General features: G+C 51.2%; 11 protein-coding genes across 11 annotated transcripts; 6 read left to right on the top strand and 5 right to left on the bottom strand.

Annotated features, from left to right (window-relative positions):
- The first annotated feature begins 290 nt into the window (after nucleotides 1–290).
- On the top strand, nucleotides 291–1,717 carry AUEXF2481DRAFT_271624 (uncharacterized protein). The gene is made up of 4 exons (XM_013487558.1): nucleotides 291–729; nucleotides 786–1,198; nucleotides 1,247–1,511; nucleotides 1,565–1,717. The coding sequence occupies exons 1-4, from the start codon at nucleotides 700–702 to the stop codon at nucleotides 1,580–1,582; spliced, it is 726 nt and encodes a 241-aa protein (XP_013343012.1). The 5' UTR covers nucleotides 291–699; the 3' UTR covers nucleotides 1,583–1,717.
- Nucleotides 1,718–3,785: 2,068 nt separating this feature from the next.
- AUEXF2481DRAFT_271356 (uncharacterized protein) lies at nucleotides 3,786–6,078 on the bottom strand. The gene is made up of 2 exons (XM_013487557.1): nucleotides 6,010–6,078; nucleotides 3,786–5,886 (listed from the first exon to the last, which is right to left on the bottom strand). Exon 2 carries the CDS (start codon nucleotides 5,843–5,845, stop codon nucleotides 4,217–4,219), a length of 1,629 nt encoding a protein of 542 aa, XP_013343011.1. The 5' UTR covers nucleotides 5,846–5,886; nucleotides 6,010–6,078; the 3' UTR covers nucleotides 3,786–4,216.
- A 1,783-nt stretch (nucleotides 6,079–7,861) lies between these two features.
- Nucleotides 7,862–9,515, top strand: AUEXF2481DRAFT_66354 (uncharacterized protein; the record flags this gene model as incomplete). The annotated part of the gene is made up of 2 exons (XM_013487476.1): nucleotides 7,862–8,006; nucleotides 8,062–9,515. 2 exons carry the CDS (start codon nucleotides 7,862–7,864, stop codon nucleotides 9,513–9,515), a joined length of 1,599 nt encoding a protein of 532 aa, XP_013342930.1.
- A 984-nt stretch (nucleotides 9,516–10,499) lies between these two features.
- On the top strand, nucleotides 10,500–12,072 carry AUEXF2481DRAFT_271648 (uncharacterized protein). The gene is made up of 4 exons (XM_013487556.1): nucleotides 10,500–11,283; nucleotides 11,333–11,758; nucleotides 11,821–11,918; nucleotides 11,977–12,072. The coding sequence occupies exons 1-3, from the start codon at nucleotides 10,856–10,858 to the stop codon at nucleotides 11,888–11,890; spliced, it is 924 nt and encodes a 307-aa protein (XP_013343010.1). The 5' UTR covers nucleotides 10,500–10,855; the 3' UTR covers nucleotides 11,891–11,918; nucleotides 11,977–12,072.
- A 106-nt stretch (nucleotides 12,073–12,178) lies between these two features.
- Nucleotides 12,179–13,300, top strand: AUEXF2481DRAFT_40967 (uncharacterized protein). The gene is made up of 2 exons (XM_013487422.1): nucleotides 12,179–12,399; nucleotides 12,452–13,300. The coding sequence occupies exons 1-2, from the start codon at nucleotides 12,196–12,198 to the stop codon at nucleotides 12,998–13,000; spliced, it is 753 nt and encodes a 250-aa protein (XP_013342876.1). The 5' UTR covers nucleotides 12,179–12,195; the 3' UTR covers nucleotides 13,001–13,300.
- Nucleotides 13,301–13,799: 499 nt separating this feature from the next.
- Nucleotides 13,800–15,698, bottom strand: AUEXF2481DRAFT_270651 (uncharacterized protein). The gene is made up of 5 exons (XM_013487555.1): nucleotides 15,480–15,698; nucleotides 15,392–15,417; nucleotides 14,837–15,340; nucleotides 14,363–14,779; nucleotides 13,800–14,304 (listed from the first exon to the last, which is right to left on the bottom strand). Exons 1-5 carry the CDS (start codon nucleotides 15,508–15,510, stop codon nucleotides 14,242–14,244), a joined length of 1,041 nt encoding a protein of 346 aa, XP_013343009.1. The 5' UTR covers nucleotides 15,511–15,698; the 3' UTR covers nucleotides 13,800–14,241.
- A 188-nt stretch (nucleotides 15,699–15,886) lies between these two features.
- On the bottom strand, nucleotides 15,887–17,206 carry AUEXF2481DRAFT_66452 (uncharacterized protein; the record flags this gene model as incomplete). Its single annotated transcript, XM_013487490.1, has 1 exon — nucleotides 15,887–17,206. One exon carries the CDS (start codon nucleotides 17,204–17,206, stop codon nucleotides 15,887–15,889), a length of 1,320 nt encoding a protein of 439 aa, XP_013342944.1.
- Nucleotides 17,207–17,557: 351 nt separating this feature from the next.
- On the top strand, nucleotides 17,558–18,810 carry AUEXF2481DRAFT_40966 (uncharacterized protein). The gene is made up of 2 exons (XM_013487421.1): nucleotides 17,558–17,692; nucleotides 17,786–18,810. Exons 1-2 carry the CDS (start codon nucleotides 17,582–17,584, stop codon nucleotides 18,401–18,403), a joined length of 729 nt encoding a protein of 242 aa, XP_013342875.1. The 5' UTR covers nucleotides 17,558–17,581; the 3' UTR covers nucleotides 18,404–18,810.
- Nucleotides 18,528–19,163, bottom strand: AUEXF2481DRAFT_30355 (uncharacterized protein; the record flags this gene model as incomplete). Its single annotated transcript, XM_013487371.1, has 1 exon — nucleotides 18,528–19,163. One exon carries the CDS (start codon nucleotides 19,161–19,163, stop codon nucleotides 18,528–18,530), a length of 636 nt encoding a protein of 211 aa, XP_013342825.1.
- A 1,925-nt stretch (nucleotides 19,164–21,088) lies between these two features.
- On the top strand, nucleotides 21,089–23,415 carry AUEXF2481DRAFT_5866 (uncharacterized protein; the record flags this gene model as incomplete). Its single annotated transcript, XM_013487314.1, has 5 exons — nucleotides 21,089–21,372; nucleotides 21,439–21,697; nucleotides 21,758–21,819; nucleotides 22,583–22,701; nucleotides 22,778–23,415. 5 exons carry the CDS (start codon nucleotides 21,089–21,091, stop codon nucleotides 23,413–23,415), a joined length of 1,362 nt encoding a protein of 453 aa, XP_013342768.1.
- A 97-nt stretch (nucleotides 23,416–23,512) lies between these two features.
- AUEXF2481DRAFT_5865 (uncharacterized protein) lies at nucleotides 23,513–25,014 on the bottom strand (the record flags this gene model as incomplete). The annotated part of the gene is made up of 2 exons (XM_013487313.1): nucleotides 23,513–24,627; nucleotides 24,678–25,014. 2 exons carry the CDS (start codon nucleotides 25,012–25,014, stop codon nucleotides 23,513–23,515), a joined length of 1,452 nt encoding a protein of 483 aa, XP_013342767.1.
- Nucleotides 25,015–25,902: the final 888 nt, after the last annotated feature.

The raw sequence follows: 25,902 nt of genomic DNA, 5'->3' as shown, positions 1-25,902 counted from the left end.
GTAAAACTACGATCAGCCCCTTGTCGCGAATCCTGAGGTGCCGTTATCCGCAGTGCAAAGAGTGGGAGGCTGGCGCAGCAAAAGCCAGCAAAAGAAAGTGTGCTGTCATTGAGGCTTGGCCCGCAGACAAGCTATCATGTGCCAGTTTAGACCATGGAGAATACGGCACAATCGTGCAAGTGTCTTGTCGAATGATTGGGCATTCTCTCGAACAACTGCCGCCAAGTCGGAGCGCTGCTACCAATTCTTACTTTGCACGCATTTGTGTCGTCTTTGAACTGCTTTCTTCAAGTCTTGACCCTGTCAATCAGGCCTTAATCGCAATCCTTTCGGCGAAGCCCGACAGCAGAACGTGGGGGCTGTGATGGCATCGTCCCTTGACTGGTGGAAGGAGCCAATCATACCAAGAGCTTCCTACTCCGATATCCCGCGCAATGACACTATTTAGCAAGGCTGAGTGAACACCAATGTGCAGATGGGCTTGTGTGAGGAAGCAACCACCGTCTGTGTTGCACGCTACCATATATGACAGTGACCTGCCATCATGTTTCTCGCACATTCTGACATACCCAATTCTCGTCACCTTGTACCCATTTTGCTTCCCCTGTATAGCCCTCTTCGGATAGAGGGAGCTCGAAATCGCTTGGATTACATAGGACTACTTACCACTTAGCTTCATATATTTTCATTCATCCTCGAATGGCCTGGCACAACTCAGCATACCAACACGTAGGTATCCATGCTCGCGTCTGGCCACGGAATGGATGTCACTAACTTTCGATCAGGAGTTCACCAAAGAAAGTCGTAATCAAGACTTTGAACTCTTTCCATCGACTACTCAAACCATCGATCATCATCATGCCAACGCAACCTCGTCAGTAACAACCTCAGCCTTTGAGCATGGCTCTGAGAACATGACTCCGCCTATCAAGGGTGAAGAAGCGTGGCTGGCTTGGTGCCATGCGACTACCGCTCAGGATATGCACACCATACCCGTCATGAAGGCCAGGACGAAGCCTTCGATCAGCGATAGTGGTTATGGCTCCGTGGACTATACCGACGCTCAGAGTGTCGAAGCCCTACAGAAAGTGCCAATGGAGCCCCTCAACAGCGAGCATGACCAGGCACCACAATTTTGCCTGGTTTGCTACGAGGAGGCCGAAAAGTATCGTTACTTCAGTAACAACGCAGACAGGAGGTTAGGCTCGTGTCTAACTTGGGATCGCACAGTGCTGACCACATGTAGGAAGCATATGCTAACCCACACTCGACCATTTAAATGCGATGTATCGGGTTGCGACAATCATAACGGCTTCGCTTCTCCCCACGATCTGGCACGGCACAAGAAGACATGTCACAGCGTCTTGACCGTGAAGACCTCCAAGTTCTATTATCGTTGTGCCGCTCCATCTTGTCAAAGGAAGGACAAGATCTGGCCAAGGAAGGACAACTTCAAAGCTCATCTAGAAGGTACACATAAGTACAATGAAAGTGAGGTTGCTGGGCTCCTGGTGAAGTCCGTTGTTACCACGAATGGTCACAATGCACGGCTAATGTTTCTTAGGTCAGAATGTACACCTGACTCTTCGCAATTGCCCACCAGTCTTGTCAGTCGGCAGAAGAGCAAGAGCAAAAAGCCGAAGAACAAACCTTGCGTTCGCAATAAATCATCGCCAGAACTCGAGAGCTCTATCGGTTCGGAGAGCTCGGCTGAGGAGTCCCAGCAGGAGCTTGCGCTTGATGACTGCGTGCGCGACATCTCTCGGTACGCTCATGTGATGCCGACTACTACACCTGAGCTGCTCCACACGATCTCAAGTCTAAGTCAGGCCAACTCTACCCTCGAACAAAGTCATCTGCCATGCATCTTGATATCAGATGATCCTGAGACCGACATCTGTGAACAAACATCGCCCGTAGAGATGATGGACACCTCGACAGACTTCATGGGTGAAATGTTCTCACCATACCTTATGGTGTGCGTACCGTCTTCCTTGCAGGACTTGGAGCGTCCGTCAACTCCATGCAGCTCAAGCACATATGCAGATTCATTGTTCGAGTCAGACATCGATGAAATAACAACAGATACTGAATTTGAGATCGACGTTGACGATCTCGAGACGGTCTTTCAACCACTATTACGTCCAGCAATTCATCAATTGCTCTCTGCTTACTATCTATTCCGCCAAAACGGACCTGCTTCGGGCGCAGGCAGATCATCAAGCTCCAGCTATCCATCTAGCTTCGACAGCCATGCCGGAGCCTATGGTTTTGGACCGAATGGTGCCGGTAACTCATCGTTCGGTACCAAGCGGAGACGAAATGGGATGGGACAAGAGGACGACAACGAAGACGAGCAACCCCCAAAGCGGAAGAGCAAGGTAGCCAAGTCCGAGGATGATCTTCCACCACTTGCGTGCCCCTTCAGCAAGTTTGACCCACTCAAGCACGACAAATGCTACACTTTCGTACTCAAAGGCATATCTCGTGTCAAGTAAGCGGATTGCAGCTTTTTATGGCGATACAATACTAACTCTGACAATTCAGACAACACCTCGAACGCGTGCACAGTATACCCATCCACTGTCCCAAGTGCTATGCCATCTTCCGGAACAACGCAGAAGCTAGAGACAGACACGTCCGCCAGGGCACATGCCACAATGCTCCAGAACGTCGTCTTGAAGGGATTGACGAGATCACAATGCGGAAGCTCAAGCGTCGTGTTACGAGCAAATCTGTCAAGGACAGTTGGTACTCGATGTACACACTGCTCTTCCCGGATGCGACGTGGCCAGAGTCACCCTGTACGTTGTATTTTGCCTTTTGATACACACCGTCGTATTAATACTCGACAGTCATGGACACATCGCTTTCTGCGGAGCTGCTGGCTTTCCGAGACTTTTGCACAAACGAGAGTCAGGATATAGTCACGACCATCATTAACAACAACATGCCTTCCTGGACCGGTGACCAACAAGAGCAAGTCGAAGACTTCACGAGACAAGTTTCTCAACGTGCCATTGAGCAGCTGTTCCTAGAATGGCAGAATCGAGGTCGCTCAACGACCAGCGCGCCAGCCATGATGGATCAACCTCTTCTACCACCTACTCCTCCCTCTACTTTTGTTCAAGACTTGAATGAGATGGGCACTTTCGCCATCACTGCGGAAGAGCCTTTGTTTGATTTGTCGCAACAGTATCAGGATGTTGACATGCAGCAGTGGATAGGCAGTGAACCTCAGCCACAGCTTCAGCAGCAGTGGATGTACTTTGGAGAAGTCATGCCGATGAATCAGGGACAGCAGTTCTGGAATGACAATGGCGTATTGGATGGGATGGGTGGTTGGTCTGGGTGAATGGAAGTTATGAGTATCCGGTCGGTGCTGTGATGATTGATGAACTTATGTATAGACCTTGTCTTTCTTTACTTAGAGGTTGTGGATTTTTCATGCCATTTGTATATCGAGATGATTTTACTCCAATTATCACGACCTTGAACAGCGAGTGCAGCCGGCCACAAGATTGTGTAACCACAGACGTGCCAACAATGGGAGGAAATATTCTAACCTCCTTCCACTTCTCTCTTATAGAGGTTATGGTACAGTCTGCAGGTCGACTGCCATGGTAATAGAGCGTGTCATGTGCATTCATAACAGCGGCCAACGGTCGAGACACCACTTCTCTTAGGCAATTGCAAGGTCGTGGATGCTTGTTAATGGTATCACCCTGATCTGGTCAGTGGTTCGGCATGTCACCCTGCTCTTCTGAGTGCTTACGAAGAAAAACTCCAGTCGATAGCGGCGATGAATTACACATTTTTTAGACCATAATAGCATAACAGCACGCAGAACGTACTCCCAGTGTTGACTAAATGGATCAATGTAGAGCTATTTGGATGAGAATACTTTTCATAATCGTGACACGCCTCCTCAGACCGCGATGGTGTTTGTTTTTCAGGGCATCAAGCTAGCTAGGAAGATAGTCCCAGACTCAGTTTAACCGTGACTGCAACACCATCAAAACTTCAATCTCAGCCTAGGAGAAGGCGGAGTCAAAGAAAGAAGACCAGGCGGCGAAGGTGGAGTCAAAGAAGCGCCCTTCGACGGCGAGGGTGAACGCGGTTGATCTGCCTCATCCTCAGCCCATGAGATGCTACGTAAAGGCGTCTGCTCAGTATTGCGACGCGAAGAGCGAAACTTTCGTGGCGAAGTGGATTCCTAGTCCATCTCCTCCTTCAAGCTCGCACCCTTCTTGACAGCATTAGCGCCGGCGCCCACTTTACCTCCAAAGCCGCCGTCTTGCATAAAGAAGTCTACTTCGTCGACGATGTCCCAGAGCACGTCTTCGGCGATTTGCTCCTTAAACCTCTCAGACATGGGGCGGAGACTGCGACCAGGGTAGAACCTTTGATTCGGGTCGGAGCTGTCTGAGAGTCGAGGAGCAGGTTTCATGTGAGCCGGTGGCATCCAGAAGCCAAGCTCACCAAAGTTGAGCTCGGCAATGCCACCGCTGAAACAGGCGATGGCGGGGAAATAACCGAGCATACCATCGTCGAAGCCTTCGCGTGAGCCTATAGACTTACTGGGCTGGCTGGCAGGTGGCAGGAAAGACAGGAGATTCTCAAAGGCAGTGCCGATCAGCTGACCGTTCTTGTAGACGCGAATGTTACTGTGTGGCAGAGTACGTAGTGGGGGATCTTGGTGGTGAGGGCCGGGCTGTGACTTGATGGAGGTAGGAGCGCCCGGAGCAGGAGTAGCTAGAGAGGACAAGGACAAGGTGCGGTCTGCATAAGCCTCTATGGCTTTGGTCGGAACATAGTCCATAGTCTCGAAGTAGACGTTGCCCTTGTAAGGGACTGGGATACGATCACGGATAATGTGGTGAGGCTCGAGCGTAGGGTCTGGGCGAGGTGGTTGGTCTTCAAAGCCATCGCCTAGATCGACAGCAGGATTGTAGTGACCCTCGACGACCTTTTGATGAAGTGATAGGGAGGGGAGGGTGATCTCTAGACCAACGACATCGCCCTCGTGGATACTGTCGTTGAGCTGGATGGGAGTGTTTGCTTTTGCTTTGGAGGTCCTAGGATGGAAGAACTTTGATGGTCGGCTGCGATGCATGGGCTCAAAGCGCAGATCACTGATGCCGTAGCTATAGCCGTCAAAGCCGACAGGCGCATCCAGGGGCGCTTCTCGACGCGCCCATCCGAGTCGGACATGTGGTTGCGGGCCTTGAGCTGTAGCAGCTGGGGCACCTCCCGGCTGAAGGGTAGGCACACCTCGCACCACACGGACCTCGTAGTAGAGCGAGCCCTCGCGCGCGCAGACATTGGCTCTAGCCATGCGCCATCCTTTCGGATTGCTCATGCTATGCCCACTGACGTCGTAGTGTATTGATTTGTCGGTGTCCTCGAACGACATTCGGGCACCGTAAGGTAAGCCGTCGGACTGGCGGTAGAACTGTTTGTGTCGGAAGTTGGGATCTGCCACAGCAAGCGTGTAGCGATAGCCTCGCTTGTTCTCGGCTTGATCTGTGACCTTCTTGAGCTCCGTCTGGCCGTCCGGCGTCAGATAAGGAAGAGGTTCGTGCGAGGTGAAGACGGGAGGCTTGGGCGGCTCGTAGTCGGACGTCTTCGGCGGAGGGATCTGGTAGCGCATAGGTGACGGCGCTGTCTGATGGGCGACATGACGATGGTTGGAGCCAGCAGTCGCTTTGCGCTTCGCTGGCACCGTCGGGGTGGTGCCGCGCGTGGCCTCGCGCTTCTTAGCCGTCTCTTTTCGCTCGCGCTGCGAACGTCCTCTGACCTCGGGGTTTAATGGTGACGGCACTGTCGGCACGTTCTCTTGCATCAGTCGATGCGTCTCCACCGTTGGAGCTGGTGATTGTGAGTCTGCCATGTTGATCAGTTACCTGGAGGGAAAGCTGTCGAAGCGCCATGAGGAAAGTCACGTCAAGGCGCTGCGTGCTTTCCTGGTCGGAGCTCCGATCGGATAGATCCGCCGATAAGACGCACGGGGAGCTTTGACCAGCCTGACGATCCGCAATACCAGTACCTGAGCGTCATCTCAGAACAACAACAAAGACAACGTGGGAAGGAACTCTTGATCTGGGCACTGTGTGGTATGCGCATTGTTTGGCTTCAGCAGAGCTCAGAGCCAACAGATTGACTGCAGATCACTCCATCCCATTGTCATGGAGTCATGTGCAGACCTTTTCCCGTCACCTCATCTGGTGCTCCATGGGGCGCCACATCCTCCACTTTGCTCCTACTTTGCCCGCCCGTGGGTGCATACCACGACACCACGACCACCGCAATCACACTCCGCGCCATCCGCATTTCCGCCACATTTCCCCCGTAACGTCTCTCATCACCTTTCATCCCACCTCAGACTGCAACTGTGGGTCTGGAAGACAGGTCCCATCGTCTGCGCGTGGCTGCACGTCTCGGGGGATCATCAGACAACATGTCCTAATCTGTTGTTAAACGCGTTCTGACGAGTGTTTGACCTGTTAAATCCGTCTTCCGTATCCTTTCCGACACAAATTTCGTCTTTTCCCCAACACCCTCCGAAGAAGAACCTGTTGAGGACGGGAGAACCGAAGTAAGACCACTGCCTACTTTGCATGCACACCGAGGTCGGTCCTTCGCCGGTCGGCTCAGCATATTGCGCTCCGCAAGGGCGTGCTGTCTTTTCTCGAGTGATTGTGTGCAGTGAGATCTCGCCTCTTGGGTCCAAGAGCAATGCCATTTCAACTGCAGGGCTATTCTGAATATCGAGTCGTGAAGCTGACTTCCAGACCTCGAAAAGACGTCATGCTTTCTTTCGACAGACGTTGGAAAAGACTTTCACGCCGTGGCTTGACAAGGGCATCGGGACACGAGACGGGCCGAAGACGCCATCAAAGGGCCGATATTGACTTTTCCGACGGCCCTTTTGAGCTTGGCTTGCTCGGCCGACGTCCTTCGATGCATTTTCTGGCCGCCTTCCATGACCCACATGATGCTGTTGCGAAGTTGCATCAGGCCCCGGGGCTGTCCCAGACTCCTCCCACTGACTTGCGAAGCGAATGTTCATCGCATGATCCTGGAGCAATCAAACCCCAAATGGGCCCCAGCCTAACCCTCCATCTCCAAGGAAAAAAATCTCTCTTGTGCTCCGTTACGTGGGTGCTCGACTAGCTTCGTGATATTCTACGTCATTTCTGATGGGCTGATGCGCTTTCCCTGGGCGTTTGAGCGAGATGTCAGTTGCTACTTCCGTTGCCAACGCTTGCCGAATCACGATGGTTCAGTCGGCTTCGGCTCGCAAAGCAAAATTTTGCTCGAAAGCTCTTCCCTCCATAGCTTCTGGTCCAGCTCAGGGCTCGAAGCTCTATGCTAGCAGGTGATCTGAACCATCACCGGACCGTGGTCATGGTTTGACGTCGCTGTTCGGCTGCATCATTCCGGCTAGTGGCTCGACCAATTTTCATGGACCCATATATATCCTCCGTGCAGAGCGTAGAACATCGATACCAAACCTCCATCAACAGGCCTTAAAGTGTCTCGTGCTCCATCATTTCCAGCCGACTCTCTATCCACGCTTCAGACTCTGCCCGCGTTAAGTGCCGTCTTGCATCCGGAGCACTCCAGAGCAACCCCGATCTATTACCGTCCCACCATCTGGCTCCATCCTTTATAAGCTCTATTCTCCTCATTTTTCCTTTCGACTTCCCCAGCAGACCTCCTCACTTGGCTGTCATAAGACCTTCCCTTCCGCCTCTCATCCGGTCCACTCCATCCATCTTTCCCTCTATCAACATCTCACACATCTTTACCCATCTTCACCATGGGTCTCTTCTCCAAGCGTACTGAGACCGAGGCCATGACCGCTGGTCAGGTCGAGTCGACCGCTGGCAACCATGAGCTCCCTGTCCCTGCTGGCAAGGTCACCTTCATGGCCTGCTTCATGGGTCTCGTTGCCTCTATCGGTGGTTTCATGTTCGGTTATGCTTCTGGCCAAATCTCTGGTACGTGCTAGCTTGCTGAAAGAGCTCCCGAAGCTGTTCGCTGACTCCTCTCAAGGTTACTTCCAAATGTCCGACTATCTCCAGCGTTTCGGTCAGCAGAACGCCGATGGCACATACTACTTCAGCGCCTACCGCCAGGGTGCCATCACTGCCCTTCTCTGTGGTGGTGCCGCCGTTGGTTCCCTGATCGCTGGTAGACTCGCCGATGTCATTGGCCGCAAGTTCTGTATCTCTCTTTTCGCCTTCTGGACCGCCATCGGCGTCATCATCGAGATCTCCTCCAGCACCTCGTGGGGCCAGTTCGCTGCTGGTCGTTTCGTCGATGGAATCGGTATCGGTGCTCTGTCCGTCGTCGTTCCCATGTACCAGGGCGAGTCTGCTCCTCGCGCTATTCGTGGTGTCCTCATCGCCTGCTACCAGCTCTTCGTGACTCTCGGTATCTGGACCTCTTACATGATCGATTTCGGAACCCACGACGCCTACTCCAACAGCGCTCAGTGGAGAATTCCCAACGGTATCTCCTTCCTCTGGGCATTCATCCTTGGTGTTGGTATCCTCTTCCTCCCTGAGTCCCCCCGTTTCGCCTACCGTATGGGTCGTGAGGACGAGGCTCGTAACGTCATCGCCCGCTACGCCGGAATCGATCCTGAGCACAAGGAGGTCTCTGACCAGATCAACGACATTCGCGTCAAGCTTGATGAGGAGAGAGCCGCCATCGGTGCTAAGTGGTACGAGTGCTTCACCGGTCCCCGTATGGCCTACCGTACTATCCTCGGTATGACTCTCCAGGCTGGTCAGCAACTTACTGGTGCCAACTTCTTCTTCTACTACGGCACGACTATCTTCCAGGCTACCGGCCTTAAGGATTCGTACGTCACCCAGATCATTCTCGGTACCGTTAACGTTGTCTGCACATTCGGTGGTCTTTACGTTGTAGCCAAGTGCGGTCGCCGCAAGGCCCTCATTGTTGGTGCTCTCTGGGCCTTTGTCTGCTTCATGATCTACGCCTTCGTCGGTTATTTCAAGCTTCCTCCTTTCGCCGATCACAACGACTCCGCCGCCGGCAGTGTCTTGATCGTCTTCACCTGCTTGTTCATTGTCTCGTTCGCCACTACCTGGGGCCCTCTCGTCTGGGCTGTCGTTGCTGAGCTCTACCCTGCCCGCTACCGTGCCACCTGCATGGGTCTTGCCACTGCATCCAACTGGATCTGGAACTTCCTCATCTCTCTCTTCTCCACCGTCATTGTCGATGAGATCCACTGGTTCTTCGGTCTTGTCTTTGGTGGCTGCTGTCTCGGTCTTGCCGCCATTGTCTACTTCTTCGTCATCGAGTCCAAGGACCGTTCGCTCGAGGAGATCGACACCATGTACATCCTACACGTCAACCCCATCACCTCCTCCAAGTGGGACGGTTCCAAGGTTCCCGAGGATGCTTACGCCTCTGGTATCGCCGAGCAGGGCAACTTCCCCGTCGAGCGTACTGCCTCCAAGGCTGAGGAGGAGAAGTAAACACGTACAGATTTCAGGAAGTCTTTTACGAGTTGTTAATGCTCAGATAAAAAGATTCAAATTCTCTCTTTTGGCATAGCATTGGTGTATGGATGGGCAAAAAGGCGTATTCCTTCTTTGCATTTTTTGAACGTAATCAGGAGGTCACTCTCACTGAACATTATAATGATACTCTTTCACTACTTTACAACTTGAACACCCACGAACCATATACAATTTCGCTGTAAAACGTGTCTTGCAATCCACATCCAAAGTGGCATTGGTTTGTATAACCCGTTGTTTGCACTTCGAATCGATCCCCTATATCCCGGACCGACTCAATTTTTTCCCCTTAGCATTTCGTTATATAAGAAACCCACCCTTGGCAGTTCAAAATCCACATCTCCTTTCACCAGATCAAATTGCATTGTCATCGTGCTGCAACTCGGAGCGAGCGGGCATCAAACGAACACGACTGATGACCAAATCTTGTTGCTACGACCCACGACAAAGAGGGTCTCGATCGATGCAAGGCGGGAGACGGAAAGCAGACACGACTCGAGTGGGCGTTTCGCGATCGCATCGAAGAAATCGGGACCTCTTGCGCGTCGATTTTCGATGTTTTGAATGTTCTTGGTGTTCTTCTTAGGGCATGGAACTTTCGATGCGACATTTGACAGGTGGTTGTTGAAACGGGAGGCCTGGCTTTGTATTTTCTCATCTCACGGGTTGTCCTTACAGGAGCGTTCTTGGCTGTGGAAGACAGAACATTCTGCTCTCTTCTGGATGCAAGCTTTGCTGGACCTCTGCTTCTTTGCCAGACTGTACATAACGAAAGATTGGTATGTCCTGCTACAGGTCCTCAAGGTAGCTGGCATTCTTGTGTGCTAAAGTCTGTCACACCCCCACTCTCCACCAATGTTTGAGGTAGAGCAATAACGAGCCAGGATCATATCTCATATTGACAAGACTGGTGCAGTAAGTTGAGGGAAAGATGCATTTCGATATCATCGCCGAGACCTCGAGAAAGCATCGTGTCTTGAGACAGCTACAAATGTGACAGTATCCCGCACACTGGGAGAACTGATGACGCCTGCTGAAGCCTTGGCGCCGGATGAAGCTGGATGCCATCTTTTTGACGACGAATGGCTGAAATACTCTCCGCAAGGCACCATCTATCATTCGACTCTACAATTATCACATCTCTCTTCATACTCGGCACATACTTCGGCCAAAGCAAGTTTGCGAGAGATATCCCTGCGGCTCTTGTGCGGCTCCAAAGGTAAGGTTGCAGATCTCATGATGATCGGGGTCGGGGTAAATCAAAGACCGGGGTAGACGTCATCATCCTTTGTTGCATCATGACTTTTGAGCTGCATTCCAGCACTTGTAGACAGTTATCAGCTAGGTTCTCCTTCTTCTCTTCATACTCGTACATCTCCCAATCCACGTACAGCTCTTCTCATCAAAAACACGCCGGAATCATGGGCATTGAATACAGCACTGCCAAATGGCTCGCACCCGCCTCGTTCATCTACGACTTCGCAGCTCAGCAGTATGGACTCAACAGCACACCGTCAATGAAGGACATTAACGATAGAAACACCTCGTTCTGGAGCCCTCAGCCTTACTTCATTGGAGCTTTCTTCGCACCTCAGCAGATTGTCCAGCTCGCCTGGCTATACCGTCTCTGGAAGCTTGACGCCAACAAGCCCAAGGAACGCGCAGAGCTCGATCAGATTGTCAATTTTTGCCCCTGGTACATTCTAGGCAACGTTTGCATTGGCACGTAAGTATATGTCCATCCACATGCATGATACGATGCTGATTTCGCAAAGGTGGATGTTCTTCTGGAACTCTGAACAGCTCAAGATCTCGAACGTCTTCGTCATGATCAACTCGCTCAGTCAGCTTTACTTCATCTTCAACAAGCTTGGCCCAATGAACACCTCCTCCACCTCGTCCATACTTACTCACATCAACGCCAAAACCTTTGCTGGTATTGGTGTTCTCGACTTCGTCCACAACATCAGTGTTGCATATTACAAGGATGCCCTTCCTACCACCGCCATCAAGGTCATCACTGGAGCTGGTTTCGCCGGTCTTGCTGCCGGTTCTGACTGGATCTTCGGTGGATGCCTTGTTTACGATCTGATCGCCCTGAGTGTCGGTCAGGCCACCCTGAACAACTCTGAGTGGAGCAAGATGTTGGGTGGATTTGCTGTTGCCACTGCTGGCATTGTTGGCCTCAGAAACTACTTCATGTAGGAGACGCTCTCACCAAAGCGGTTGTTTGACGACATCGTGTCTGACCCTCCTCTTACAGACCTCCCTACGTCAAGGAGCCCGGATACGATCTGACCGCCGAAGATGACACTTTTGATGACCGTGTTTAAGCCAATTTCATACCCACACTCTTGTAATGTACTAGGAACCTGCCACTCAGCTATCTCATATAGTCACGAAGAATGAACAATCTCAGCATTTGCATATCTTCCATCGCAGTCTTAGACTCTAAGCCCGACATTATGCCTGACAGTGAGACAACACGTACGGAAGACGGACGCGTTGCGTATGTGTGGGTGTTGCATGCATTCATGTCTCAGTAGCGACAAACGCGAGCGTGCTTAGGATATTAATTGATAACAGAGCAGAGAGTAAAGATGTTCTCCAACCTTCGTCAACTAGCAGCAAGCTCAACATGCCACCCTGTCTTTACATATGCTGCCATTTCGAGATATCGGATGAGCATCACGGCTCACCATCAAGACCAAAAGCGACTTCCAAGGCAGTACAAGATGGTCGGCGTGTATCTCGGCGACACTCCCACCACAGAGAAGTTCACAGAGAACGCTCTCGAGAAAGACAGAGACACCACACTCATCGCCATTCACGCTCAACTTCAGTATGCCACCTCAACCACCACCATGAACCCATTATACTAATCTTGCTACCAGCGAGATCATCAACAAGCACCCAACAGCTCCTCAAGCACTCCTCAAAAGACCACCACAACACTAGACCTACAAGACCACTCCCCAACCCAACAAGTAACCCTCCTCCGCCACCGCATAGAATCCGAAGATGCCCTCCACTCCCACCGCATGACCACCCTCCAAAAGACCCTCCACTCCGAGCACCAACGCCACAGCACCCGCGCCCTAACCTTTCGCGAACGCCTCATCGATCTCGGTACAAAACAACGAGATCGTCTGCGTACCTCTCCCAAGAAGCTCTCACCCACAAAGTCCAAAGCTATCGTGGTAAGGGATGGAGAGCTTGGAGGAGGTAGACAACAAAAGGGAAGTCATGTGGCTAGATGGTTGGAGGGTCTGGTTTCTGTCTCTTCGATCTCGGGGATTAGGGAGTCGAGTGATGGGAGTAGTAGTGTGGAGGTTGTGGCTGCCAAAGATGCAAAGGGTAAGGGCAAGGGAATTAGAATTGTTAGTGATGCTGTGGAGGAGACTGCTGCTGTTGTGGATAAAGATGTTGAGAGACATGTTTGAGTGCTTGAGATCGAGAGTGAAACAAACCAGGCAGCTGGGGAAATAGCGGATGGGCCGAGAAGCAATGAAGTTCTAGCAGGAAGTTACCATGACTGGAAAATTGATAGCGCTGGTAACATAGTTAGGGAAAGCTCGATTGAAGAGAAAGAGGCAGCAGATGACATGTCTTTGTATGGCAAGAACGAGTAATAGTGGAAGGCAGAAGCGATTGAATCATTCACAGACATGCTTCATTACATCTATCAACCAACATCAAGCCAACCACTTTAGACCATGTAATCATGGTAACACACACCCGCATTTCAGAGAAGACAGTCACGTAGAACGCAATCATCAGATAGCAGCGACATCAAAGTGAAGGCCTCCATCCATGTTCGTGGTCGAAGGCCCTGCAACAACATGTGCGCAGTAGATGTACAGATGGAAGGTGAGAACGTGTTAGTGAGAACAAGCAATAATTAACCAAGTCATAGGAAATGCAGGAACAAAGCTCGAAATACCGTACCGGACACAAGAAAGCACATCCCAAGTGTGCACAACCTCAGCAGATGGCAAAAGCACAAGCAAAAAAGTAAAAGCCAACCAGCAACGACCACGAAAAGAAGGAGTCAAAATACAAAAGAAAATACATGACAAAAAACAAAACTCAGGAGATGGCACAAGGACCACAAAAAAAAAGAACGAGGGGGAGTGAGAAAAAATAAAGCACCGTAGGCAGGATCCGAACCTGCGACCTCCTCGGATCTAGACTGACACGACGTTGAGAACAACGAGAGACCACGTACGTGTTAAGACCACGGGTGTGTTGGACCACTACACTACCACGGCTATTTTGCTTCTTGACGGGGACCTTAAGGAACCCGAATATATAGGTTGGACTAATGAGAGAGTTGTTGGCACAGTTTTGGGGGAAGGGGGTGGGATTGAGGGAGTTTTGTGAACAGCTGATGCTGACAACGAGGATTTGGGTCCGAGCTTATAGAAGATACGTAAGAGAGGAGAGGAGAGGAGAGGAGAGAATAGTAACTGTGCATAGGGGAAAGAGCGATACAACTATGTGAGCAGCAGAAAGATGTTCGACCTACATCATAGGGAAAGCTGGCGATGTTGAACAAAGTAGTGATCGTTTGTAGCGAGCCGGATGTCCGACAAGAGGTCAGTCCATACGCGCGCCATTCGATTGTTGGAGCCCGAGGAGTAGTGTAATGATACAAGATCGGAATCTTGCAGATACAATATATCTATTGAAGCGTGAGTGTAATAGCCTTACCATTGGCTTCACCACTCTTGATCATAGACTCGAGCTGTAGGTCAGGTCAGTAAGAAAAGCCTGAACGTTAAAACGTGGAGGCGATATCTTACCACTTCCAAATCTGCCAGAGCTTCCTCGGGAGATTGCAGAGGGTCGGCCTTGCCTCTTGAGATGCTCTCACCCCAAGCCTTGAGCTCTTGTCGCACACCGTTCTTGTCTTCCGGGAATTCTTTTGTAATCTCATTGTCTCCCTTCTTGACAATGGTCTTGTCGAAGCCGACGTCAACAGTACCATCCTGACAAGCGACAATATACTCGGCGCCGGAGAAAGTGGTACCGAAGCTGACGCTGAATGTACCAGAGCGACCGTTCGTGAGCTTGACAGTAGCGTTAATAGTGTCGATGGGAGGGAGATGAGGTTGCAGTTGAGCAGTGAAGGCAGCGACTTGCGACATTCTCGCTTCCTCTCCCAGCAGCTGTCTCATGGCGGCGATGAAGTGTACGCCTCCGTCGAGCAGGAAGCCTCCCTGTAGTCATTGTTCAGAATTTCCCATCTCTGGGTGTGATTTGGAAGAGACACTCACTTGGTATTCAGGAGTCTTGCGCCATTCGGTCTCGTAATACTTTGCTCCAGGCTTGACATTAGCGTGCATACGAAGACGGAAGCCTAGAATATCGCCCAGCTCTTTGACCTGCTCAGCACCATACTGGAAGCGACCAAGGTAGCGGAAGTTTTCAGCTACAGCCCAAATGACCTTCTTGGTATCAATGTTCTCGTGGTACCAGTTGATCAGCTCATGAGCAGTCTTCAAATCTTTTGCGACAGGCTTCTCGGAGAGCACATGCTTGCCAGCTGACAAGGCCTTCTTGATGAAGTCGGGCTGAGCGAGGATGGGCAGAGCAATGACTACGGCCTCGACGTCTGAGCGTTCTAGGAGTTTGGCGTATGACTTGTCTGAGCCGGCGTCCTCGGCGTAGAGGTCTGGTGTGGATGATTCAACTTCCTTGGAGAGCTTCTGGGCCGATGCGAGACTACGAGAGTAGATGGCCTTGAGCGAGAATTGATCTCCATTGGCTTTGATACCGGGCTGTGGTCATACATTAGACGTAGATTGCTAGAGAAGAGGAGACAAGCATACGAGATGTGCCTCTTGGACAAATATGCCTGTTCACATGGAGCTTGTTCTCAGCTGGTGGTCGTGCCTGCAGTTTGTCGTACTAGCCTACCGCTACCAATGACTGCGATACCGATCGTCATGTTGTGGCGTTTGTCTGATTCTCTTGAAGCTATCTGTCACTTGCTCAGAAAGTTTCCAGCTCCTGTTGAATGTGCTGAAGCCTGTTTCTATTTACACTGCGTCACCTTGAGCCCCACCCTGCCCCGCGTTTGAGGCTCCGCCCCGCTTCGGCTTGCCTTTGTTTAGCCTGTACATCTGTCTACTCGAAATACTGTCTTTAGCCTGTTAAAAGGTAGGAGAGATGGAAGACATCCTGGAGATCAGGGCTATCGATGGAAAAAGAGGAAGCGTGAGCGTGATCGTAGTCTAAGAATGGCGTACTGGTTTTGTGTAGTATAGGTGCAATCGTCTAGTTAGCCTCTACTACTCGGGGTATATGCATAGTCATATGGTCCCCTATTTTCCCCCATTGCCTTCTGCGGCAATGCCGAGCTTACTGAGGTCAATCGCCAGAGGATCTGACTCTTCTGTCGATTCAGTGGGTCCGCTGTAGCCGGCCGGAGGAAGAGCCCATTCAGGCAGTTCAGTCTCATATGACCATCTGCCATCGCCAGCGGCATATTTCCTTGCATGCAGGTAGATACCAAGTTCATGCGGTCCGGGATCACTGTATAGCTCTGTTCCGCAAAGGTCGCAAACCTCGCCACTGAGTTTCTCTCCCTTGGTCTTGTTGTAACGTTCAAGCATCTCGTCATGGTAGGCGATAGCATCAGCCACTTCGTCCTTACCCATGCGTGAGAGACGTGACATGATGTCCTCGTCATTATCGGCCTTGGACTCACCCTTGCCCAGGTTGAAGCCCCAGACGCGTTGGTTTGCGTAGATGGGATCGTTCAAGATGGGATGGCCTAGGTATTGCAGATGCACACGCAGTTGATGTGTGCGCCCGGTCAGAGGTCGGCAGCGTACAATCGAATATCCCTCCTTTTGCTTCCACTCCATTCCTGGGATTTCTTCTCCCTTCTCAGCTTCCGCGTCCCCAGCCTCGGGAGGGTAGTATGCCAATCTCTTGAACACCGTTCTGGCATCCTTGCCGTCGGCACGAACGCGATTCAGACCGAGTTTGGGACTGATTTGCATAATGGGTTGCTCGCAGACGATCTCTCCTTCTGGAAACTCTCCCTTGACACGAGCGACGTATTCTTTCTTGACAGTGCGGGCCATGATCTGCTCAGTGAGCTCGTCGGCGGCCTTGCGGTGTTTGGCGATGAACATGACGCCGCTGGTCAGACGGTCGAGACGATTACAGGGCATAGGGTTGAATCCATGACCGCGTTCGGCGCGCATGACTTCTGTCACACTGTTGTAGTTGTAGCGGCCCGAGGGATGTACAGGAATGCCTGCAGGCTTGTTGATAACAATCATATCCTCGTCTTCATGGACGATGCCAATGTTCTGCTGGGTGACGGGCGGTTCGTGGCGGTGAAGGGTATGTGAAACAAGGTCGCCATTCTTGACTTTATGGTCGGCACCAGTCGCAGGCTTACCGTTAATAAGCACAGCACCCGTCTTGACAGCGTTGGTGTAGTACTCGACGGGTCGATCGCGAAACTCGTCGGCAAAAATCTCTAGAATCTCGCGTCCTCGCCATCGCTGCTTGCACCAAGTGTTGTATGTGAAGTGATACGGCGCAACTCGTCGCAGACCCCCCTCGAGGTAATACGGCCGAGGCCACGGGTCGCAGGGTGTGATGATGACGTCCGGAGGTTCTTCCATCGTGTTCGCTTTCGGCGCAGGTTTGACGCCTTTCTCGACCGTCGTCAAGGCCATGGTTGTCGGCAGTTTTCCGCGCTTCGCCAGGAACGCTAGCACTCGGGGAGAGGGAGCCACTTCTACTTCGGCGATATGTTCGCTATTTGTTCCTACTGCTTGCTGCTCAGTGGATCCGGAAGATGTTGGTGGTTTTAACCCTGATTTGTTTGTCGGCGTCAAAGAAAAAAGTATTGTCCCGCATTAAACTTGATCAGCGCTGGACCAGCCACCTCGCGTCGACCTGCTTGGCTTGGCCTAGCCTTTCGACTATCTTATCGCCCTGTACTTGAGTACAACTATTCCGACCCGATCCTCCTCTTCCATCTCCCCATCCCCAAGATGCCTGTCGAAATCTCTCGCATGGTCGAAGGCGACATAGACGGCGCCGTTGACTGCATACAAAAGGCCTTCGCAGAAGATCCATATTTCGCTTGGGTGTTTCCTGAAAACGTAAGGATTTATACATCCATCTATTCACAATTCTAATTACAAGACGCTCTCGTCTGACTCTGTTTGTCTCTTCTAACACAATCTGTCATAAAGTTTTCTCCGGTGAGAAACCGCGTCTCGCTGGGCATTCGTTGCAGATGGGGTCTTGAGCACGCTCTGTTTTACGTAGCCAAAGACCCTTCTTCCTCTACGCCTGCTCTTGTCCTCGGTGTAGCTTGTTGGCTGTCTCCCACAAGTCTTTCTGCTCCACAGTCTTGGAAAAGTTGGCTTGGTGATTGGTCGTTGTGGTTCAACCAGCTCTGGATGAATTCCGTCTACGGCAGCGGTGGACTAAACAGACGCCGCTATTATATTTGGTTTGTGAGCGGAATGTATCAATATTGCGCTGGCTCTAATCGTATCTCCAGGAAAGCCGCGCAGAGTGACGCCCAGCATCAACTCTGGACAGATGATCAGGGATACTACTTCTGCAACATTGTGACGGTTCTGCCAGAAGCGCAAGGTATGGGTATAGGAAAAGAACTTTTCGGAGTCGTGATGCGTCAAGCAGATGCTGAGGGGCGGAAGTGTTATCTCGAAAGTTCGAGAGCAGAGCCTAACATGGCTATATATCAGAAGATGGGCTTCGAGTTGGCCAAGGAGATGAAGTGCGATGATCAAGGAGAGGCCATCACTCTGTACTGTATGATGAGAGATCCGCGGCCAAATTGAATGACCTCTGGCGGGAAAGGAGTGTATTAATGTTGTGAGTAGTTGGAACGTTCAGTCGTCAAAGGAGTGTCTGGGGTTGGTCTGAGTCAAGGAGCGTCAATGCCGTCGAGGTATTTGTGTTTGTTCAGCCGCGGAAGACTGACTTCCACGGCGCTGATGACTTGGACTTTGATGGTACTCTCGGAGGGAGATAGCCAGTACCACCAGTCTCCAAGAGCTCTTGCGCTTTTCCAGGTACTCCACCCGTCCTGGGCACCGGCTGTGTTGTAGGCAGTCCAGGCGAAAGGCTATCTTCTTGGATAGATGTTAGCTGGTAGTCGTTACCAAATCCAACAGGCTTGTAATTAGGGACGAGTGATCCATTTGACGTCCTCTTTCTCTCGATATTCAAGCGAGGTGTTGATGGTGCTTCAGAGTTTGTCCAACTCCAGCGAGTCTGTCTGTGTGTCGATGAATTGGGTGATGTAGGCTCGCTCCCAACACTTCGTACGGAGATGCTTGGTACGTTTGAAGCTTGTGACTTTTTGGTTCCGGAACGCTTGAGGAACCTCTTGTCTGAACTCTTCAGGTATGCCATGTGTGGCTCCATGATCATGCTAGGAGGCTTGTCGCTCATCTGTGCTCCTGGTTGGGTGACCGGTCCAGGAAGACCAGGGAGGTTCTTGGTCTTGGTCTTGCTCCTGAGCGATATTGGGTAACGTGACGATCTTACTGAGTATCTCTGTTCGTAGTAGATAGGATACTCTTGAGGACGAGCCATGTAAGGATTGGCATGACCGCGAGGGCGGAGTTTGAGAACATCGATCAGTGCAGCACCCCTTCGCATTCGCCGTATTACATATAAGATAAAGAAGAACAACAACACTCCTCCTATTTGTCGTTAGGGCTTGGATCATCTGATTATCGCATAAAGTTGCGTACCTATTGAACAGGTTATGATCACCAAGAGTCTAGAGCCTTTTGGCAGGTCACTTTCCTGTGCAGAGGATGAGCTCTCCCCTGCCACAGAAAACGAAGTCGAGCCAGAGTTGTCCATAGCGATGTATCGTGCACAGTGGGTAAATCGATCCAGAAAAATATAGCTTCTTCCAAAACAGTGCTGATCAATTGTCGAAATTGTTGATAGAGCAATGACAGCCGGCCGTCTGAAACTGTTGGAACGGCAAAAGGTATATGTCGAACGAAGGTGATGATTCTGACCAGCAGAAGGAAGTATTACCGTACCTAGATCGAGGATAGGGAAGAAGGGAAACAACAAAGGGGAGGAAATCCCACGAGGATTGCGAGGCCTCATGATACTGATATAGCAACTGGGGTAATAAGGCTGCTCTCGTTTCAACTCAATAATCGACTACCATTGTTAATCTGGGGCTTTCGATCCTGCATGTCGGCCTTCGATGATCAGTGTCTTGCGCAAGGTCCGCACATAGATCCGACGGGGACACCGTGCTTCTGTCATGAATAAGAATCTGATCGATTTCGAGACAGTTTTGCTTTAGATGTGACCAAAGTCGGGTTGTTTGGCATTGACGGCGTCGTGCAAAAATCGTCGTGCGGGTCGAGTATGGTGAAACACGCTTCCGACGCTTTGAAGCCTGTGCGGCAACCATCACGACGGAGCAGTTCCTTCGTCGAAACGTGATGCGACGATGTCTTCCAGCCGCGGGTGACCTGCAGTAGTCATGTTGATCATGGGTCAGACACGGCAAAGTTTTAAGCATATCCTTGATGTGCAAGAGCGCACTGAAGAAGAATCGTTCAGTCTGGGCTCTGTCGGTTGGTATACCATCCTCCAATAGAGATCAACCTCGAGAGTGAGTAGATGAAACTCAGCCGTGGTCCTCCGTGAATAAGCTCTACAGGATGAGTTGGTTGTCGTTCCACTCTATCAAAGCTAGAATATTAGAATGGACGACGGCAGTTGTGACTTCTCTCATGGTGGAGCGTACTGCACGATTGAGATGAGTCTGTTCAAGAGTCCATACTATTCTTACCTGGTTCCTGACTCGGAGGAGGATGAAGTAATCTCCCGAAGCGCACACGGCTAACCGCCGACGAGGTGCGCTTTTTGCAGGAAAGAGAGAGGTGGTGATCCATGTGGATAGAGACCCTGAGGTTCCAGCTACATCCGCAACAGCAAATTACGGCGCCAATGTGGATGTCTTCGGAACACAAAGTCGCAAGCATGGCGGCTTATTCAATAGAGTGTGCCGTAAGACATTCATCTCTGCTCGAACACAGGCCATGGCTCCGAGATGCAACAATCATGTGATGAGAAGTACTCGACGGCAATGGTTGTGGATTGGCGGGCGCGGTTACCAGCATCCACTTTAAGAACAAGGCTGTGTAGCTAGACACCGCCACAGGGCTGCGCCGACGGATATACGGTATGCTCTGCCTCCAAAAAACTGCGCATGTTCAACTTTGGACGAATACCATCTTGCTCAGGCTGAGTCCATGTTGCTGACGTGCATCATACAGCGGATTTTGCAGCGCAAAAGACTCGTATACGCCATCGTATTCACGTGTCTCTGCCACGTCATGTGCCAAGGGCGTGTGGGCGACACTTCCGAGCTACCCATCTGACCTCATCCCATGTATATATATGTACACTCTGCTTAATACACACCGACAATTTTTCTTCGCACTCACCTAGACCTCGACTCACATCACACCGAACACAACATGTCAGACCCTTACGGATACCAGAACCAAAACCAGAACCAGGGCCAATACGGTGGCTACCAGGCCCCGCAGCAAGGATATGGAGGCTACCAGCAAAGCCCTCCTGCACCCCAGTACGGTGACCAACAGCAGTATGGCGGCCAGCAGCAGTATGGCAGCACCCCTCAATATGGCGACAACCAGTACAACCAACAATACGGCGCTCCAGCCCACGGTGGATTCCAGCACGGCCAGCAAGGCGGAGCTCAGTACGGTGGACCTGCCCCGCCGCAACAGCAAGCATAGTCAGTAATCCTTCGTCTCAGTTAGACGATGTCTTGCGTAGGTACAGTAAGCTAACCTTCAAGTAGCGGCCAATACCCTCCACAAGACCCATCTCACCAGTTCCCTCAACAAGGGGCCTACAACCAGAATGCCGCTCCTCAGGACCCCAACAACCCCTACGCTCATCAACAGAACCAGTATGGCCCCACCGATCCTGCTGCCGGCCAAGAGGGCGATCGTGGTCTAATGGGAGCGGTAACTGGCGGACTCGGCGGTGGTCTGCTCGGACACAAGGCTGGTCACGGCATCATTGGCACCATTGCCGGTGCATTCTTGGGCAGTAAAGTAAGTGGATCAAGATCAAGTTGAACCAACAGCAGAACAACACTGACTGTGACCTTTCAGGCCGAGGACAAGTACAAGGAGAGCCACAACCAACAGCAATACGGTGGTCACAACAACAAGTGGTAGTACCATCTGTCCAACTAGTGCAGAATTCGATAATCCTAATGATGGCTTTTTGGAGTTTTATGGCTGGAGGAAATACGCCATGTGGGGGATCTGCTTGCGAATGTTCAAACTCGGCCGAGTATGAATGATGGTCATTGCGGCAGCACTTTGTCCTTGTATTGATCATCATCCTTTTGACGACTCAAGCGATATGAGATACACTTCCTACTATGATTCAACGTCTTTACTTGGAACACCTTGAGAACAGCGTGAGCTGCAGAATGGTCAGGGTGTGAGCGGGAAGATCAACACACTTGACTTTTTCTGGCGACACATGACAACTCCACTTCCTAAAACGCTAGACTGATGCTCAAGTGAGGTACTAAGGTCTACTGTTTCGAGAATCGACCAGGACAGCAGGCCCCTCTTTTTGAATGTCGAATCAACAGTTATTCGGAGCCCCATGTCCCTGATCTGCTGCTGTGAACCACTTGTGGAGTGAGGTCCGGCTCAAGAAGCGAGTGCCTGCATATTCGAATCCAGTAGTCGCAACTGCCGATTGAGGTAATTTGGAATTGGATCGTAAGCTGATCAAGTCGGAAGATGTCGTTGCCGTGGAAGAAGAAGGTGCATGTTACATCGTGGATCGACAAATGTTTCAACGTAATCACATGATACCGTGTCTTCTCCGACGCGTCCTTTGCTGATTGACAGAATCCATCCATTTCTCGATCCCAAACCAAAGTGACAACCAAGATGTGACATGAACAACAATCACAGGTGGCAGGCCGCGCCTGTCCACAATGCAAAATATTTCTTCGCTTCGCCCACCTACAACAAATGGGTGAAGCTGACCGCCGCCGACGTCCACGCTCTGCGCGAAGTAAAGGGCTTTGAAGGTGAGCACTACTCCCTGCTCCTTCACGACTACTAGGTAGTATGCGCAAAGACTCACCACATCCCTCAAAAACACAGGTCAAAATGTCTACTTCCACCACAACCATCCCATCCGCTTTGTCTACCTCGTCGCCCCCATTGTCGCCATCCAAGAAATCCCAAACACAAAGTTCCTCCTCTTGACTCTCGATGACAGCAGTGGCGCCTGCATAGACGTAAGAATTGAACGCAAAGACCCTACGAAGGTGGAGGCCGGCACTTCAAACACAGTCGTGGAAAACCTGAACATCACCACTGCATTTGGCTATGACTCTGAGATTCGGGTTGATGGTCAGGTCGTGGATGTCGCGACTGTGATGAAGGTGAAGTGCACGATTGGGAGATTTAGGGGCAGCAAGCAGTTGGAGTTGAAGAGATGTAACGTCATCAAGGATACGAGCGAGGAGACTGCGGCGTGGGAGAGTATGGCGGAGTTCAAGAGGGACGTGCTTGGGAAGCCTTGGGTTCTGAGTGCTGCAGACCGAGTCGATCTGGATGTTCAGCTGCAAGAGGAGGCCATGCGGGAGCAGGAAGAAGAACGTCGAGAAAGACGGACTCAGCGTGCGCTCCAAAAACGTGAAGAGCATCGAGCGGAGAAGAGAAAGGCCAGGGAAGAAGAAAAAGAGAAGAGGCGACTCGCTGCTGAAAAGAAGTTCAACCGGGGTGCTCTGATATGATGCGGCTGAATTATACATTCTAAACGATTCATGAGAACGAAACGCCTTGCTAAACCTGCAGTTGAAAAAGACAAATGAGAATCTGGGACCATCACGATTAATCGTCATCCTCCTCTCTTGACTTCTTGCGTCTCTTGCCCTCGTCATCTTCGTCGTCCTTGTCCATCTGCTTCTTTCTGCGCTCCTGACGCAGTGCCTTGGCTACCTTTTCGTCTCCTGCTTCCTTGGCTTCGTCCCAATCGACATCATACTCTTCAGCAACCATCTTAATCTCTCTTCTCAGACGATTGCCTTCCTCGACGAGACCATCCCACTTGGATACATCGAAGCCCTTGGCCTGATACAGCTTGTCCTGTCTCTTGCTGACGGTAAAGTTCATGGCGGAACGGTAGCTGACCTCACGGTTGTGGTACAGGAACCACATGTAACCTCCAATCAAGGTAGACAGACCGACGAGGTAAGTGACAGGCTCCATGACATCCCATCCAAGCTCTGTCTGGAAAGTGAGGACGTAAACACTACCCCACCAACCGACCAAGATGGCGAAACCTCCCTGAGCCACGCGCTGAGCACTTCTGTGGGCCAACTTGTCGCACTCAGTTTTGATATCTGCCAGCGACGAGATTTGCTTGGCTGTCTTTCGAAGACGCATGCGCAGGTAGTATGTGCGGTCGTTGAATGAAGGTACGGCAACGTAGATGGGCTCAGGAGCTCCCTCAATGTCGACACTGAACTCTTTACCACGAGCGGCATCTCTGATGAAGTCGCCAATCTCTGTGCTTGGTGACCAGCGAACGAAGTCGGTGTGCTCTGGGTCGGGCTGTTGGCTATCGTTGATGGGCTTCTCCTCGACTTGTCCCGACTCGTTGAGCTTGCCTGTACGATGTGTCTTGCCGTCAATCTTGAGAGAATCAACGCTGTCGAAGTTGTAGTCCTCTGACTCATCATCCGGATCGTGTTTCTTGTCAGGGTCGATGGCCTCTTCTCCTAGGTCTTGTGCACGGAAGTGAACAGATGGGATCTTATCGCCCCCGCTCTCGTTCTTTATGACGGGTAGTTCGGACTGAATCAGACGTTCGAGATAGCTGAGTGGTTGTTGTGGATGTACGAGAAGGGCTAGAGGTTCGACGTTCTTGCGGTCCTTGTTTGCGTCTCTGGTGGTCAGGGGGAGGATGAGCTTGAGCATGCGAGAAGGTGTAGTCAACAGCTTGCCTGTACATCATGTTAGCGTGGATTATCCATGTGTGAAGCGTATATATTACCTTTGACCATGGCACCAGCAGATCTCAATCTGGCGACAGGAGGCTTGTCACTGCCTTCATGCATCCAGGGTGACCTCATCTGGCTCTGTTTGCTGTGCTCAACCACTCTCTCATAGTGATCCTTCTCTTCCTTGCCGACATCTTGACTGAGGTTCGCTGCTGGCTGGCCTTGCGACGTCCTGTTCTCAGCGGTAATGCCCTTCTTCTGTTCCTTCAATCCAAGTCGCGTGCTCTGGCCGAAACTCCTCGTACATTGATGGCTGAGTCGCGTCGTTGAAGCCCGACACGTGCTACTCCGTCCGGCATATGCCAGAACCTTCAGTATTGATGGCTCCATTACTGTGTGTGATCCGAACGCTATCGACTCAGCATATTATGCTCTTGCAAAGGTGTGTGAATGCAGGGCTCTGTTTCCAAGATTGTTGATGCCGTGATGTGTGATGATGTCACAGCCTTCTCCCCATTCACCTTTGTTTTGCACAGCCACAGCCATTGTCGTGTGCCAAATCCACGACAAGATATCAATCATCTTGGCTCTCTGGACTGCTCTTTCATCGCGCAGTTGTATCGAGTCTTCTATCATGGCAGCTTGTTATGACCTCAACAGTCGGAGCATGGGGTCCTGGGAACACGACTCTCAGCTCAAGCTTTAACCAGCGAGAAGTGGTCACTTCCCCGAGCATACACGACATAATCCGTACCGGACCCAACATACTCGTAAAGGCACCACAGCGATAAATTGAAGGTCTCAGCGTTGTCGAGAGGCGACCAGACCTCATATAGACTGATATTTACACAGTTCACTAGGATTCAACATGAACGAATGTGCAACCTCACTGCTCTTAATGATCAACTCTCCTAGTCATCTCATAGGCAAAGGTATTCAAGGGTACGTACATTCGGCTCTAACGTTTCACAGTTCGTCTCCTTTGCTTTGCTCGTGCCTGTGATTCGAGTTTCGGGTATTGTGTACAGCGATCATGCTCGAACAGTTCATTAATCAACTTTTGTCGAGAAGTCTATCGCTCCATCGGCCGAATTTTGGATCGATATAGAACAACGGTTCGTATGCTAATCATTCGAATCCTCTTCTCCACTTAGACACTGCGAAACACAGCCTGCTGAGGTACGTAGACCATAAGCGAGTCAGTCATAAATGGTGGTAGGATGCAGCCACTTGTCACAGATCCCCCTGAATATGAGCCATCGAAGTTCTGCACTTAGG

Source organism: Aureobasidium subglaciale, assembly GCF_000721755.1.
Source record: "Aureobasidium subglaciale EXF-2481 unplaced genomic scaffold scaffold_13, whole genome shotgun sequence".
In the NCBI taxonomy this organism is placed as follows: Eukaryota; Fungi; Ascomycota; class Dothideomycetes; order Dothideales; family Saccotheciaceae; genus Aureobasidium; species Aureobasidium subglaciale.
The sequence above is the reverse complement of the archived record's forward strand: the minus strand, read 5'-3'. Positions and strand labels throughout refer to the sequence as shown.